Here is a 16,707-nt window from a genome sequence, read left to right as displayed (position 1 = left end):
TGTGAATATAGATTTTAGCCCTTAGAGTTAAAAAAATTGTTTTGATTTTCCAGAATGGCAACACCAAACATAAGTATTTAGTTATGACACTGCTACAATTGCTTCCCACAACTGTAAATTGTTGCAGGATACTGAGAAAATAGCTCATTTTGGGATAAACACAGCACTAAGGCTTACAGTAACAACAAATGTATTAGCAATTTTCCCGGATTATTCAATATGAATAGTTTCTTCAAGAACAAGCACAGCTTAGTAGAATAGAAATGTTTAATAGAAAACAAGCATCCAGATCTTCTATGGCCTTATTATATTGTACTTGCACTTTATGAAGTCATGCAACTGCAGCCCTCATTCCCTTCATGAGATCCATGTATAATTTCTATGCTTTAAACGAGCTCTTGCCATCCTTGCAGGAGTGGTTACTTCCATTAGAATTCATTTGGCATTAAGTGCTTTCATTTTTTGTCTTTCTGAAACAGAAAAAATGGCAAACAATCTGTATTTTGACTTAGTGACTGATTTATGAGAAAGATCATTGGGGTGAGTATGCTGAAACATAAGTCTCTGAAGAGACTCAGCACTTGGTAGTCTGAGGGGAAAAGACCTCACACTGCACCAAGCCCAGTCAGCAAATGCTGACTTGCAGAGCTGTCTCCTGCCCTGCAGCTGAGTGTTTGCAGTGATTACCATGGGATGAGCATGACAGCATTTAACAACTGCTTTGCAAAATACAGTAATTACACAACATAGTAAGTGGAAAAGAATCAAGTTTTGGTGGTCCATCCTTGCTCTTTGTTTGGTGAAAGGGGTGGGAGATCAGCCAATAATTACATTTCTAGTAATAACTTAACCCAGCCAATAATTGCATTTCTAGTAATGACTTAACCCAGCCATAAGCATCACACTTATGGTCAGATGAATTATATTAAGTCACACATAATTTACAAGCACTGCTAAACAAATAAACCAAATTCCCCTCTGTCAGCAGAAAATACTTTAATCACCTGGTTAAGAAGAAAAGACTAATTACATGTAGACATGGCCTTGCTATAATTCTTAGAGATATTATTCAGGTTTTGCTTTGAATTAGCTCGCTTCTACCTGACTCTGACATAAAATAAAAGCTTCATGTATTGAGGGAAATTAAAAACCCTGTTAGATACTCCAGAAGCATGGCCAGAAAAACTGTTGTGCTTAGTCACCAACGCATCTTTCTCTCAAACTCTTTCAGCATAGAATACTGAAAAGCTTTGGAGAATAGTTACATAGTAGCACTTCAAAGGCAACACAGGCCCGGATAAATTTGGGCGGGGGGGAGGTGGAATTTGCCCCAAGCAAAAGACTCAAAGTCTTTAGAAACCAACAGATTTTGACTCAAAATATTTTATACATTGTTGTAATGTAACTAAAATGGATGCACACACCCCATATCCTGAACAAACCGCTACGTTAACATAACTGTCACCTCTAATATCAGCAATTGAGACCTCTTTTTCAATTGTTAGCATCTTAAAAAACATGCAGCAATTTGAACTGAAATCTTCAAAACTACAACACACACCTTGCTGTTCTGTATCTAATATGTGTAAGACACCACAATTACCAACATTATCAGTTTTTGAATCTGAGCATACACTGCGCACTCCTGCAATCTTAAAAATTCCACTTCACTCACAGCAAATGCTGATATCAGTTAAAAAACCCTTTATTAAGAACAATTCAAACCAGAAATTCTAATACTTTACAGTAACAATTTCAATGCATAATTTAAGGAAACTACTCATTTTTCAAATCTTTTCCCCTGTACAGTCCGTCTTCTGTGTACACACTTTACATATTAGCATAGTTGTAATTTCCCATTGGGATTACAGTACAAACATTTTGAACCAGATACAGTCCAATTTCTTTGGTTCAAAGTGATGAACTCCTTCCTCAAAGGCTTCATAAATTTCTTCCACAGCAGATCTGCTGCTGCCACAGATCTGTGAATCAGAAGTGCTTTCTTCAAATTTCAGGCTCTCACTGAACAAGCTGCTCAATTTCAACATGACAAGTCGACTGATTAACAATCATTAACACTGACCATTAACAATCGAGAAGCTGCACTATATTCTCTAAGCATTTTACGTGGTAGGCATGCAGTTCATTTTCTTCTGGCTGTGGAGAACCTGAAAGGAAAAAAACACCAAGATTTTAATTTCTAGTTGATTCTAAATATAAAATTACTTTTTCAAAGATTGCAAGAATTCACGTTGCTTTATGACCTTAAACTCTGTGTATCAATGAGTAGCAAGTCATATACTAATACTTTATGTTGCAAAGTCTGTTTTGGCTTTTTCCTTGGGTACGACAAAGCAGGAAATGTAAAATAACAACAGCCACGTTGAAAAATTTCCCCATGTGTACTCCGAAAAAAAATCTAGCCCAATAATCACTGTTAAGTGATCAAAGCTTTACAAGCACAACTAGTTGAGACCCTTAATGCAGGAATATTTTAGTGACAATATTGATGACATATTACACAACTGTAAACTGTAACAATCACAGTTGCATGAAATCTTATATACTCCTTATTTTGATAAGTAAATATTTATTGAATTAAAATTAATAGGTCAGTCTAGGACCTCATGTTCTATAGCAGTACATAAATAAATGGGGATTAATCTTATCAAGTCTGTAAAAGGTACATATTTCTACCTTGTTGATTCAACATGGTATATTGAAAAGTGTCTGATCAATGGTAGTTCTACTAAAAGGAACAATACAAACATATATCTATTAATATATTATCAGTATATGAAATGTTGTATTGTTATGTTTAAGGATTGACTTAGTAAAGGCCGAGTTTGAAATAACAGTACAATCACAAAATTAATGAATTTGGGAGACAGCACAGGAAAAAGTATCATGAGATGTTTATAAAAAATACATCTCCTCCTTATTAGGATACCAGCAATGGTCAATGGAGCCAGAAAGTTTGTGGCAAATCTGTAATGCAAATACTATGGAAACCTAGTATTATAAGTCCCTTAATTAATAAATCTATTTGAGTACATCCATAGAACAATTTAAATAAGTAGGAAAGTGCGTTAGCTCAAAAATGAGACATTATCATGTCCTTTCAAGATTAGACTAACAACCAAAAAACCCATTATTAGCTACTGAAGCTCCAGGTACAGACCAATGTTGGAATGTTCTTCAGGTCAACCTATTGCATTGAAGCCATTCAAGTAAGAGTTATGTTCAGTTACTTGAACAAAAATCTCAAGCTTTCAAAATGTCACTAACCCATGCCACAATATTTTAATGTGGGAACAATGCTCTGTTCTGATCCCTTTTTTATGTGGCTCAACACTCTGAGGCTGAGCATGGTTAGGCAAAGTCAATGCTAAAAAAGCAATTTTTCTTATCACTAAATTTAAGATTTAAAGATTCACAGAACTGCCCCACGACAAGGATATTTATTGCAAGCATGATCAGACGTATGCTTCAAAACTAACCTTGGCAATTACCTAAGGCGTTTACCTAAGGCATTTTTCTCCATCTGTATTTTTAAGATGCCTAACCATAAGCCACACTGCTAATTGTCGTGTTATGGACAAAAGTATCCTTTCAAAAACTTGTAGCACAACAAAAATTTACTGTCATGATATAAACAGAAATGCTTTAATGATGGTAAAAGTAAGAATTGGCATTAGGTAGAAGTAATACCTACTTTTCTTCACTAAAGAATAAGCCTCATCTATTCTTCTCCTTATGGATGGATTCTTCAAAGTCACCTTTGCCTGCAAGCACACACAAACACACAAAACACAATGAGCTTTCTTGCCTACATGATCACACCTTAACAGCACAGTTTAAAAAATTACAGTAATTCATCAGAGCATGAGATGCAGGAATTTTTAGAATTAACGTGACTGTATCATCATATAGACTGCATTTATATAAGTAGTCAGAAATTACTAAGGACAAGCTGCTTCTATACCATGTTGTTTAATCTCCCAGCCTCAGCAGCTACACAATTAAAATAAAACAGAATGACTATTGTAAACTTTATTATTATTTACTTAGAGATTACTGTATTGTTTACAGCATAAAAATATAAGATCACAGTTCTTTCACAGATTTCTCAAATACTAACCTTCTGATAGTTGTGAAGCAAAGCCCAAAGTGAAGCTGCTCCTATTCTCTGAACAGCAGGACTGTTACTTTCCAAACAGGCAGAGAGTACTGCAATGGCTTGATCTAATGAGACAAATAAAAAAATGAAACCAAATGCATCTAGAAAATATAATCAAGAGCAATGTAAATATATTCGCATGCCTCAGTAGATGGATGCTTGGAGTATACTTATTTTTATGACAAGTACTGCTATGGCAGAGAAATTACAGAAACTTTATTATCGATTAAATTTCAATATGCTCATAAAATCAGCACAGTACATTCAAGGAAGTGTTAAAAAAATATAGCAAAACAAAACCAAGTAATGCTGAAAAGTTAAGCCACCAGTAATAAAACATGAACATTACGTATAGCTATCAGCTATGCTTAGGGACTGAGTAAGCTGTGAAACTGTTTTATAACTCCCAATAGCCACAATTAGAGCCACATCAGGATGGATATTAAGATGTTTCTATTTCCCTTCACACTTATTATGCAGATGATTTGCAACCAATGAGAAATATTTGCCACCCCACTGTAGGTGCCTTAATTTTCTAGTATTGCTCTGAAGCCAAACTTTTCAACTTTGCTCATTCACTTCACAACAAAAAAGCATAGATTATGTAACTGAATAATGTATATTTAATTAAGGCAGTAAATCCACATCTTAGGAAAAAAAAAAGCATGGACACTATGGAAAACATGCTGAGAACTTAAAACAAAGACAGAAACATTCTCTCTGCAATTAAATGAGAGAAAGAAACATGCCTTCCACAAACAACCAAGAAAAAAGTTCTGAATACATTGTTACATTAACTATATATGCCATGACATAACTTTATCATTATCGTAAACATTTTCTCTACATGATAGTACATAAAATAGTTTGTCTCAACATTCAGGATTTGCACAAACTAAGAAAGATTTGTCCAATGGAAAGATAGGAAGTTCAGTTATTTCAAACTGACTGACACAAAGAATCCTTCAATCCTCCCTGAAAAACTAGCTGTTTGAAAAAACTGCAAAAATATTTTCATTCATAACGTGCTATTTTATCCAAATGATGTGCCTAACAATAAATTTTGATTTTCTTTTTAGAAAAATTTGCTTTTCCTAATATTATGTATTACTGTAATTGTCTCTCTGCCAAAACACGTATTGTGTAATTACTTCTGAAAAATTAGTTTTTATCAAAATGCCCTCCTAAAATACAACATTAAGTTCTTGGTCAGTAACCCAAATTGCCATGAAAATAAAGTCTTCTGGAAGCCATGATATTCTAAGAGAACAAAAGTTTGCAGATCCTTCAGATACTTACCATTACCTAATATCTTTGGTTTATTAGCTGGACTAAAACATATATTATGTAGAATAAGAAGTGCTAGATGTTGGCTGTTCTTGTGCTTGTATTTACACATTTCAATGATCTGATCTAAAAACCCATTTATCTTCATGACCATCTGTTGTCCATCTTCTCCAAAAGATATGTTCAGTAGCAGCTTTAGCCAGAGAGTAGACACGTTACAGGAATTTTTATTATTTCCTTTTGGCAATGAAAGAGATAAAAAGTTCTGCAGGAAGTTACTCTGTTAGAAGGAAGAAAAGGGTATTTAGAATTTATAGAAATCCATTATTAGTCAAGGATTTTTGAAAAAAAAATTACATGTGAAAAAAACTATATATGAAGAAGAATCTACTGCATGGTTAAAAAGTTAATATGCTAACATACATTTCTGTCCACAATAATTTGCAGTGTAGATACATAAAAGCTGATTCAACACAATTTATTTCTGTAAAGGCTAATTCCTACCACTACATAAGCTTTTCGCTTTGCACTCAGTGTTTGTACTCAAAAATAAGCCAGCGACATTTGAAGTGAAATCAATGCACTACTTAGATAATATATTCTTGATTCCTCACTTATTATTGCATGCTATTAATAAATGTTAAAGGTATCATAGAATGTCTCAAGTTGGAAGTGACTCGTAAGAACCTATAGCACCACTCCTCCCTTCACTGACAGTCAAATCAATTTTTCTAAGCTTTGAAGAAAAAATACTGTGCATTGATATTACAAACACTATCTCAGAGTTTACCTCCACTTTCAGGAGACTCTGAGTAAAGAAGAACATCTATTCCCCTGTTGCAAGAGGGAGGTGTTCTAACATAAATTTCTCTAATGAAAAAGTCCTTGACTAAATATTCCCAGCCTCACTGAATCTTGACAACATATACAAGCATCTGGTTGAAAGCAAGCAACCCAGCATACAAACTCATTGTGGTTTTCTTCATGTGAATATAATATTGGTAATTTAATTTTCACAGAGGGAATTGATTATTCAGCATTGCTTACACTTATGAAAGCAGAGCCCAAGAGAAGGAAATACTATCACACTAGAGTGAAACTATGAAGAGTCTAAAAGCAAAAACAACTCACAGAATATAACAGCTACTACAGAAGAGATCTCAAATTCTTTGTTTCTATCGAAAAGTTTGAGTACTAGCCACTTTGTAATGTATTACCATGCTTTACATAATTAGCATCACAAAAAGATCTATTTCCCCCTGCATTTTTGACAGGTAATTAGGTCCAAGAACAGAACATTGTTAATGGAGATCAAAAGAAATTTTTGCAATTAATAAATTACTATAAAAGATGCTAGAAACAAACATACTTTTTATAATTTCTGTTGCATTAGCTCATCTCATCATGTCACTACTACAGGTGACTTTCTACATGGTCTGTTTTCTCTTCTAAAGGTTTGAATTTATTTAAATGATCAAAGTCTACGGGAAACAGATTTTTCAAAGCACATTTGATAAAACATAGTAAGGATCATTCTATATAAAAAAATACAGAAAGGAAAAGACACTACATACATTTGTCTAATAAGATTAGATTTTTATCTAATATCTAATCACTCCTTTTTTCCAGTCTTTTTGCAAAGATTGTTTCCCACAGTATATCTAATGATTTACATGATTTAATGTTTAATTTCGTGTTCATTCATGTGCAGTTTGTTCTCTAGCATACTCACTTTCATGATCCACTAGTGATTCCTATCAGTACATATGGGTATTAAAAATGTTACAACCCATTGAAACAGACAGGTTACAAAAAGCTCTAGCAAAAATTGTCCAAACTATGAATACAACTAAACTACACTCTGCTCTTAGTGAACAGTAACACAACTAACTGAGAAGACACAATGGATTTGATTCCCACAGACGAGTTTCTATATGATCACAGGACACTCCATATTAAAATATGAGGGTTTATTAAAAAGGAAACTGCATCCATTGCTAAAATATAGGTTATCATTTACTTACCTTCTGAATAATTCCTTTACAGTCATGAGACAGAGCAAGGTTAGATATTAGACAAAAGACCACCTGCTGAACTGGGCTGTTATCATTTGACACATGGGAAGCCAATTTCAAGATGTAATGCATTAATGAATTACCAGCTGCACTTCGTGCAGATGGAAGTGATGATTGTCCACCACTGGCCCAACAAAGTGAAGCACAACCTTAAAGCAATGAGACATTTATCGTGTTAGAAATGCAGACATGTATTAAAAGAAAAATCTATAGAAAGAACAGTGCAACTGCTCAAATGCTGAGATGGAACTTTTCAAAGGATTTGTTAGATATCTTTTCTTAGAACCCCAATGAAGTCAATCAGATATGCTTTGAATAGAAACGTGCCTGAATGTGGCACTTTACTGGAACAGGCATCTACTGTTCTATTGTTCTAGAATGTAAGAGGCGATTCTGCTGCTAAATAGAAGCCACTGCTTCATCTCAGAAAGTCTCCTTAAAAACCGAAACATGTATCTAATGATAGGATATTTGGCAGTTGAATCTGAAGGATTCTCTGAAACTGGTTCAGAAAAAGAGGTCTCTGTATAATTTGAAAGGATTAATAAAAGTTTCTTAGAATATTTTTCTGAGAAATATAAGTGCTGTCTGCAGCTGTCATGTACAACAGAAGAATGTACAATCCTATGCTACAGAGCTACAAGTTTGAATTAATACAGCAGTAGGGAACAGCTATGTTACCAACCTAATATAGGTGAATGCTTTCTGCACAAATACAGATATATGTCTTCTTTTTTAGTGGCATTGGCCATCAGCAACAACATTAATTTCTTACATGGCAAAAGTAAACAAAAATGAGACAATGTTTAACGGTAACATTTACATGCATTTCTCTGACTACAGGGAGAAGTGGTTAACCAGTTCAGAGTAGCTAAATTTGGGACACCTCATAAGCCAGCTATTCTGAACAGAAAGAAAAACCATGATTAATCAGAGAGAACTTGCTCTTATCAGCAGGGAAATTAAAAATGCAGCCTACAGTCACTTCAGCTTGATTTCTTGCACATGGACAGGACATTACGTTTTTATTTTACACTCTGTAGATGACTAATACATGTCTTTGTTTGGCCCATATTAAAAAAAAATTCTTTATTAAAAAAGCCATTGCAAACTCATTTAAGGTCTGGAGACATTAACTTTAAAAAAGTGTCATATCTTAACTATGTTAACTCTTTTATAGTATCTTGACAGGGAGAAAGGAACAGACACTTTTGTGTCTCTTCAAGCTACTTTCAAATCATTATCCATGATTTGCTAAATCTAAATAACAATTATTTGGAAAGAGAAAAATCCATGCTAGAAAAAGTTCAGGCTTCTAGTAGCAGGGATAATTATCAATGTAAAAAAAAAAGGTTTGCTTAAATGAAACAGATTCCGTATGAAAAATATACAAGCTACTTAGTCCAAGGCATAAATAAATTGAAGAAATTTAATACAAAATTGAATGTTTGACTATTTAAAACCAGAATGTTCTCAATAAAGACTGAAGTACAACTCACATAAAGTACTGATACACTGCTCTCTACTAAAGAATTCCTAGAATAATATTTCCATAATATACTACTCAGCTTGGCAGGACATTCAGCATAACCTTCAAACATAATGGTTTGAATTAAATGCTATTCAATCCTTCAGTACTATTGCACTCTTGCTAAATCCAACAGCTTGAAACCAGATCTGAAAAAACGTCTTGAATGTATTAAAATCAAAACTCTTGATGGACTTTGATGGACCAGTGTTATTACACTTTCCTCCTACGGTAGCAATAAACATTCTTTTCCCTTTATTATGCTCTTCTGTCTTAATTATTCTGGTAAAATATTTTGATGTATTCCACCACAGAGTGATTTTCATACCTTCAGGATAGTTTGCAGTGTAGACACAAAGCAAATTCAGAGCTATTTGCATTGAGGAATCATCTGCTAAAAACCACGGCCACAGAGAATGCAGAACAGGAACAAGATGAGCTTTGAGTGCTGCAATCTACAACAACATGAGGAAGAATTTCAAATGCTATCAAGCCTTTGAAAATGAAATATAGAATGAGAAAACCGTATTTTTATCTAATGTTTTGTCTTATGGTTTAAAGAGCTGGAGAACTGGCATCATCATTTCAACCACCAATGAATTTAACTCTATGCCTGTCAAAAACAGCACATATCTTAATTACTGAAAAAGATACAAAAGTAAAGATATATTAATTCCAACTGTTCTTGTTTGAGAGCTCTCTAAAGTTTTATTCAATTCCTTCTGAAGTAATTATTGGAACTCAAAAAGCATGGAAATACAAGAGTGCAGTTGTACACAGAGCAAATGATAGAAATCTTCAGTAATCAACAGCAACCTCCTTCAGTCCTCCAAGCAATTCTTTCTGCAGATCCTGATCAAATCAAGAAAAACATTCCCCAATAATCTTAGCTGAGATTATGGCACAACCAAGTTATGGAGACTTCAGGGATAATAAGATGGGTTTATTCACCCTCAAGTGTTCTGCATACAAAATGGATGTTAATACATGTCCTGGAAAAGGAAAGTCAGAAAATCTTGTAGTTCCAACAAAGCATTTGCTAAAAGTAGCCCAAATTGTATAGATAGCACAAGTAACACAACGCCAAGAAAAATTAAACTGTGAAAGTGGAAATAAATGTGTGAATGGTATCAGCAATAAGAAAGAGGAAGAGCAGTGATCAGAAAGAAAGAACACAGGAAAAAAGTGAAAACAAGCAATGTAGTATTTTCCCCATGGGAAAAAACAAGGAGGCAGAAAAGAAATTGAAAAGAGCAGAGAAAAAGACAAGCATAAAATGAAAAGAAGACATTCAAGATTTTGAGCAAGAAAAATGATTTTATAAAAAATAGATACGAAAACAAAATTGTGTTTCAGAGAATTAGTACAATTTAGCTCAGATAAAGAAAAATAAATAGCAAGTTATTATTTAGAGTTTGGGGTTTGTTTGGTCTTGCTTGTTTGATTTGATTGGGGCTTTCCTGTATTTCAGAAAGGCAAAAGAAGTAAGGAGAAGAAACAGCTTTCTAAGATAAAAAATGTATCTGTGTGCCTTTCTGGTGTCCCCACACTTTTCTCTATATCCATTTTTCATGTTATATGCTTTGAAAATTAGAGTTACTGACTTACTCAAAGCAGAAGTGGACATAAAAGATAACAACCATCTGAAACCATTGGGAGATGATATCTCCATAAGAATACTAAGTTCCTAATAGATGTGTGAAATATTCTTAGGAAGTGGGTATAATAATGAAACATGAAGTATTTCTTGCCATTAATATCAAACTTAAATTTAGCCAGCTTGAAAATAACTTCGAAGTAGAAAAAAAAAATTATGTTCATTAAGTAACTAAATGTGCTCATATTACTTCAGTATAAGAATACTTACTTTGCATTCTTCATTTTGAAAGAGGCAGTTTCTAAGTAGCTGCATAGAACATCTTAACGCCTTGATAAGATTATCCTCCTATCCAGGAAAAAATAATTGAAGATCATCAATGTAAGACCAGAATGAATTTTGTGCAAGGAGAAAAGATATTTCAAAAGAAGTGCAAATCTAAAGTATCAATGTTTGGGTCACATCCATTCAGCAGTTTTTTTCTGATTTCAGGTAAAATTCATCTCAGCTAGCTTCAAACATGTTTACTGAAGACATTTATAACGAGCAACTTATTATCCTTATCTCTCTTTAGAACCCACAGATACTATTTCTAGGGGCATCAACCTGACCAAATGCAGATATCTGTAATGTTGAGCTCCATTTTTCTTATAAGTAATAAAGAACAGGTGGGAACTTTCTGAGTATTTGTTCCATCCTAAAGTACACATCTAAAACAAGTCAAATGAATTATTCCCTAGAAGCATTTATTTTTCTTCCTTGGATAAAAACAAGGTTAAATTAGCTCTGTCTTTCAGACTCTGAGATGAGCTCAGTTGGAACATGGTGCTAACAATGTCAAGGTTGTGGGTTTGACCTTTATATAGACTATTCACTTAAGAACTGGATTTGATGATCCTTGGGAGACCCTTCCAACTCAGAATATTCTGTGATCTCTACAGCTGGTCAGGCCAACCTATCCTTATAACACCAGGATCTTTATTTCCTATCCTCAACTATAAATACAGAAGCTATAAATAACTTCCAACCCAATAAGAATATTACAAAAATAAATACAGACCTTTGAACAGTGAGGTGCTACACTGAAATTCAAGTTGCAAGTGAACCAAAAATCTATCTTCATGTCAGAGCTGTGACACTACAGGGCAGTGACAGCTGACCTAACTCCTATAAGGGTGACACACTAAACCACTTCTGAAAGATTACCCAATTCCAACAAGCTTGCTCACCACAGGATACTACTTCTGTCTTATCAAGCAAAAAGGAACAAAAATGTAAAATAAGATTCATACTTAATCTCAGACAAAGTGAAGAAACAATGCATGCTTATAAATCATAATATGCTTATATATCATAAATGATATATTTGATGACATTTAGAGATGAAGTAACACTCTACTGCAAAAAGGTTAATGAAAAGCCAGGTGTAGTAGATCAGGAAGAAACCTGCAAGTCATTATTACAAATACATTTTATAACTAGTTTGTCTCACTTCTAGCCAAATAAAATGCTAACTCTAAGACAAGACTCTTAAGACAAAATAAGAATTATTTCAAGGAATTGAAATGTATGTATTAATTTAGTTAATAAGTAAAATAGCATTAAAATGCCACAACATACAACTCATATTTACTGTAGAAACTTCTAGGAGGCTGAAAAAGTTACATATTGCATTGATAGCACTGTTTGTATTTATTTTAGGATATCTTGCTTTTTACTACGATAATATATTGATGTGATTTTTTGAAAGCTTGGCTACTTGTAAATACTTTTCATGCTCTTTATTAGCATCACACTAATCATTGTGAGAGAAAAGGAATATGAAGTAAAACACCTCAGTTGACCTGACAATGAAGCTAGGTCAAACACATTTTTCCCAATAACTAAGAGTAAGAAAAAGGAAAAAAGAAAAGAAGCTATCATGACTTTCCTTTGTGACTTGTGTCCTGAAGTGGGCTAAGGAGCAGTTTTGTGAATCATCAGCTAAATCTCCCATGAGAGCAATGTCTCTGTGTCCCCCACATGAAATTGTCATTATGTACCACATATGAACAGCACACTTACATATGATGCAGCAACCTACAGTCCCAGCTCAGCAGGGAAATCTGCCACAAAATTTTTTGCAAATTTTTCAAAGAATTTTCAGTTAAACATGAACACGTTTTCTGAACTTCCTCAGAGGTTTCTTTCCTCCAATTTCTTCCAAGTTTTTAATTTCTCCTCAACCCAAAAACTACAAAGAACCAGCTGACTTCAACTTTAGAGGACATATCTGGGGCAGGACACCTTTCAGCCTCCAACACTTGAAAAGGGAAAATGAATGTGTTTAGGAGATCTCAAGAAAAAATATGATAGCCTTCAAATGTCAGGGTCAACCTCAAATTTTTTTAAGAGTTCATTGTTATAAAACACAGTTCCATACTCTCACAAATCAAGTATCAAAACCTCAGAGAAAAATACTATTTAGCTGAAGCAATGTAGAAATACCCTACAAGAAGTTGTTTTCTGTAATTTCTGCTTTATGTGGGAGTGGACAAGACATCAAACTTGACAGCAGAGGTTACAGCCTATATTTTATTAATTCTCTTAGATGAAAGTGGCAGAGAACAAGAAGATTACAACAAAAATCTTATGAAACAGTTGCATGACAGTAAAACATAATTTATATCTAAATGCGGTAAAGAAGAGTTGGGTGACATGATAGTCTGGAAGAACTGGAAGGGAGGTTGGAAAAAAAAAAGGCTAAATAAAGAAACTGTTAATAGAGAGAAGCTACTGGGAATGCAGGCAGTGGAAGGACCACAAGTATGAGGTTAAAAAATCCAAAACTGACAGGAAGTTAGAAAACCAGGGAGAATTGAGTCTCATGACAAGGAACTGAGATGTCCAGACCAAGTTTGAAGGAGAAAATAAAAAAAATAAAACTGAAAGCCAGATAATAGGAGAGCAAAAAAGCCTTGATTTACATGCATAAGCAGAATAGAACTAATTTATGGATAGGAGGGAGATTGACTGATACAGGAACAGACAAAACCAAAATAGGTAGCTCTGGTCGAAAGGCTGAAAAAAACAACTTAAGAAAAATGAAAAATATTGTGGAAACAAAACGGAAAAAATTAGGTGGATTAGATAGGGCCATAAAGTGAAGACTGAAAGTCCAACTAAGTTTGAAAACAATACCCTGATATTGCTCTAAGATAAATATCATAAATTACAAGCACAACAGATTACAAAATGATGAGATGTGTATGTGAGTGGATGTCTGAAATTGAATTTTGAACTCTCAATCAGCCTGCTATTTGTTGCTTTCAGCCAGACTAATTCTGATAACCTGGTCTAAAAGTGGGAAGTCCTGAATCCTCCAATTCATGAAAAGACATGAAACAAAACTAGTAATTCAGAGGCTGATCATGTGTTCTACTTCACATGTAGACTACTGAGTTTAGGCAAACAGAAGCTTGGAGTTCTGGAAAGAAAAGTTAGTGGAAAAAATGATTCCTGAAAAGAGATGAACCCTGACAGAAAGAAATGGGCCCAATAAGAAGAATCTGAAGATCCTGGCTGGAGGCACAATGTGGCAAATGGGAGAACCTGAGATGCATGGAAAAAAACACCAAGACATGCCCAGGAGCTTTGTCCAGTGAATACCCAAGACTGGGCAGCTGCAAAGTATGAATCAATGTGATTTTCCGCCTGATGCTCCTCTGCCTGATGTTCCTGAAGTAGCAGTCATGTCTATGTTGGAAAAGGTGGTTGAGACCTAGTGAAACATCTGGATGGAAGAGTATGTGAGATAATTAAGTTCACAAAAGCTCTAAAATCATTGAATCTTACAGAAGCTCCAGTATTTGGATGCACTACAAGCTGTCATTTACTTTGTTTCATCTGTGATACATACAATCAGTATCTGCCTCAAGAAAATAAACAAACAAAAGAAATCTGGGTAGTGCTTTATCCTTTCAGTGTTCTGGTTTTTATATATACCTTTTTTCTCTGTGCTTTCCCAGGCTTTAGGGAATCCAAATTCAGCTGTGCGTGAATGTGCTTCATGTCTTCTATGCAGCTGTCTATCAGGTCAGCTGGAAGACAAAAATCAGTAACATTTATAATTACATTCACAATCAAAAATGTTTTATAAAAAACCAAATTATCTTTCTGGCAATGATCTTGTGGGTATCTTCTTGATATCAGGAAATAGCAAACGGTTTCTGAGATGAAGTGCATCTAATTGAATGCTCTCAAGAAGCAAGAATACATTTGAGTCCTCTTGCAACAAAGTCCCATGAGAGGAATGTCCAAAGGAAGGACTGATAAGATTGAGAGGGGAAGATGATTTGGGTGGAGAGGATAATAACTTATAACTCTTCAGGATATCTTCAATAAGTGTGCAACTTCAAGAAATTAGGGCATCCATTTATTTTAACCAACCTTTCCCTAACAACAGCAGATTTGCTGCATCTGTGGTGAGACAAAGGAAAACAACTGTTTAGATGACTTAAAGGGCAAAATGTTGAGTTAGGCTCTTTTCTTTCGATCTAGAGTCTTTAAGTCACTGTAAGATGATGGAGTGACTACTTGAGTGGATAAGGTAAGATATCATCTGTCTGGACTTCTGTAAGGAATTTGATGCAGTCCTCTACAACATTCTTCCAAATTGGAGAGTTATGTAACTGACAGGTGACTGGATGGTGGATGAAGAATTGGTTAGATGATCACACCTAGAGGGTACTAGGAAAGCAGCACAGGAAACACCTGTTGGAGCGAGTCCAAAGGCAGATCACAATAATCCTGAAAGGGATCTAATACACCTATAAAGATAGGCTTGGAGAGTTGGGATTGCTCAGTATGGAGAAGAGAATGCTCCAGGAAGACCTGGTTGCAGCCTTCCACTGAAAAGAAGCTTAAGAAAGATGGGGACAAACTTTAGCAGTGCCTGTTGCAATAGTACAAGGGGTTTTAAACTAAAAGAGGACAAATTTAGGCTAGATATGAGGAAGAAATTTTTTACCATGAGGATGGTGAAACACAGAAACAGATTGTCTAGAGAGGTGGTGGATGCCCCACCCCTGGAAACAGGTTGAATAGAGCTCTGAGTACCTGACAGAGTTGAAGTTGTCCCTGATTATTGCACGGGGGTTGGCTAGATGGCCTTTAAAGGCTCTTTCCAATGCATTCTATGACTCCATGATAATGAGATAATTCAACTTAGAAGAGATGACCTCCAGAGGTCATACACTCACAACCTTCTCCTCAAAGCTCTAAGCAGTCAAGGTTTGCCTGCAGCTCTATCCTGTTGGGTCTTGAAAATGTCCAAAGACAGAGACAGCACACTATGTCTAGCATTGCTTTACTGACTTCAAAGGGCAAATGTTTATTTACAGGCAGTTTGACTCTCATATTTCAATTTATGCCCATTCTTTCCACCCTCCTATACCATGCATTGCTGTAAGAAACCTGTTTCCAACATCTTCAAAGTCTCACAGGTCCTCCCAAAACCTTATTTTCTCCAAGTTGAACTTAAGTTAGCTCTCTCAGCTTCTTTTCTAATGGCACGTGAATACAATCACCCTGATGGCCCTCTGGTGAACCTGCTCCAGTTTGTTGATATTTGTTGTACTGGGCCAAACCTGGATACGCTGTTCTAGATTTAGTCTAACAAGTGGTAAGTAGAGGAAAGAATCTTTTCCCCTTGTGTTCCTGTGTTCAGCTTAGGATGCTTGTTAGTCTTCTCACATGCAGCTTGCTGCCTACCAGGCTCTTTCCAGCTCTCCAGTCAGCTTCTACTGCTTTAAGGGCTTGTACCTTTTGAGGTGCAGGACTTGGCATTTTTAACTTAAAGTAGCCCTTAAGACCTGAACAGGTGATGCTAGAGCTATAGGTATCTGTACACCACTGCTTTGAACCCCAGAAGTCCTCTTCCTCTTTCTAAGGTCTGTGTTGCACAATAGCAAGGATGACTTGGCTCTAGCACAGAATGATGCACTTCCTGCAGTGGAAGTGCCTTCACAGGAAGTGGGAATTTAGATGATCTAGTAAGTCA

The 16,707-nt window shown here is 35.1% G+C and overlaps 1 protein-coding gene across 8 annotated transcripts in view; it reads right to left on the bottom strand.

Moving 5' to 3' along the window:
• Positions 1-1,681: 1,681 nt before the first annotated feature.
• RTTN (rotatin) overlaps positions 1,682-16,707 on the bottom strand; it is a 77,039-nt gene continuing 62,013 nt past the window's right edge. For 7 of the 8 annotated variants that reach the window (XM_014870908.2, XM_088172612.1, XM_088172602.1 and 4 more), the window contains 8 exons: positions 14,652-14,746; positions 10,938-11,015; positions 9,399-9,525; positions 7,492-7,691; positions 5,480-5,747; positions 4,142-4,245; positions 3,716-3,785; positions 1,682-2,168 (listed from right to left, as the gene is read on the bottom strand). In XM_014870908.2, the coding sequence (XP_014726394.2) occupies positions 2,086-2,168; positions 3,716-3,785; positions 4,142-4,245; positions 5,480-5,747; positions 7,492-7,691; positions 9,399-9,525; positions 10,938-11,015; positions 14,652-14,746 (1,025 nt within the window). In that variant the 3' untranslated portion in view covers positions 1,682-2,085. The remainder of the gene's footprint in view (positions 2,169-3,715; positions 3,786-4,141; positions 4,246-5,479; positions 5,748-7,491; positions 7,692-9,398; positions 9,526-10,937; positions 11,016-14,651; positions 14,747-16,707) is intronic. The other variant, XM_088172614.1, reaches the window with a different exon arrangement.

Source organism: Sturnus vulgaris, chromosome 1 (genome assembly GCF_052056855.1).
Source record: "Sturnus vulgaris isolate bStuVul1 chromosome 1, bStuVul1.hap1, whole genome shotgun sequence".
In the NCBI taxonomy this organism is placed as follows: Eukaryota; Metazoa; Chordata; class Aves; order Passeriformes; family Sturnidae; genus Sturnus; species Sturnus vulgaris.
The sequence above is the reverse complement of the archived record's forward strand: the minus strand, read 5'-3'. Positions and strand labels throughout refer to the sequence as shown.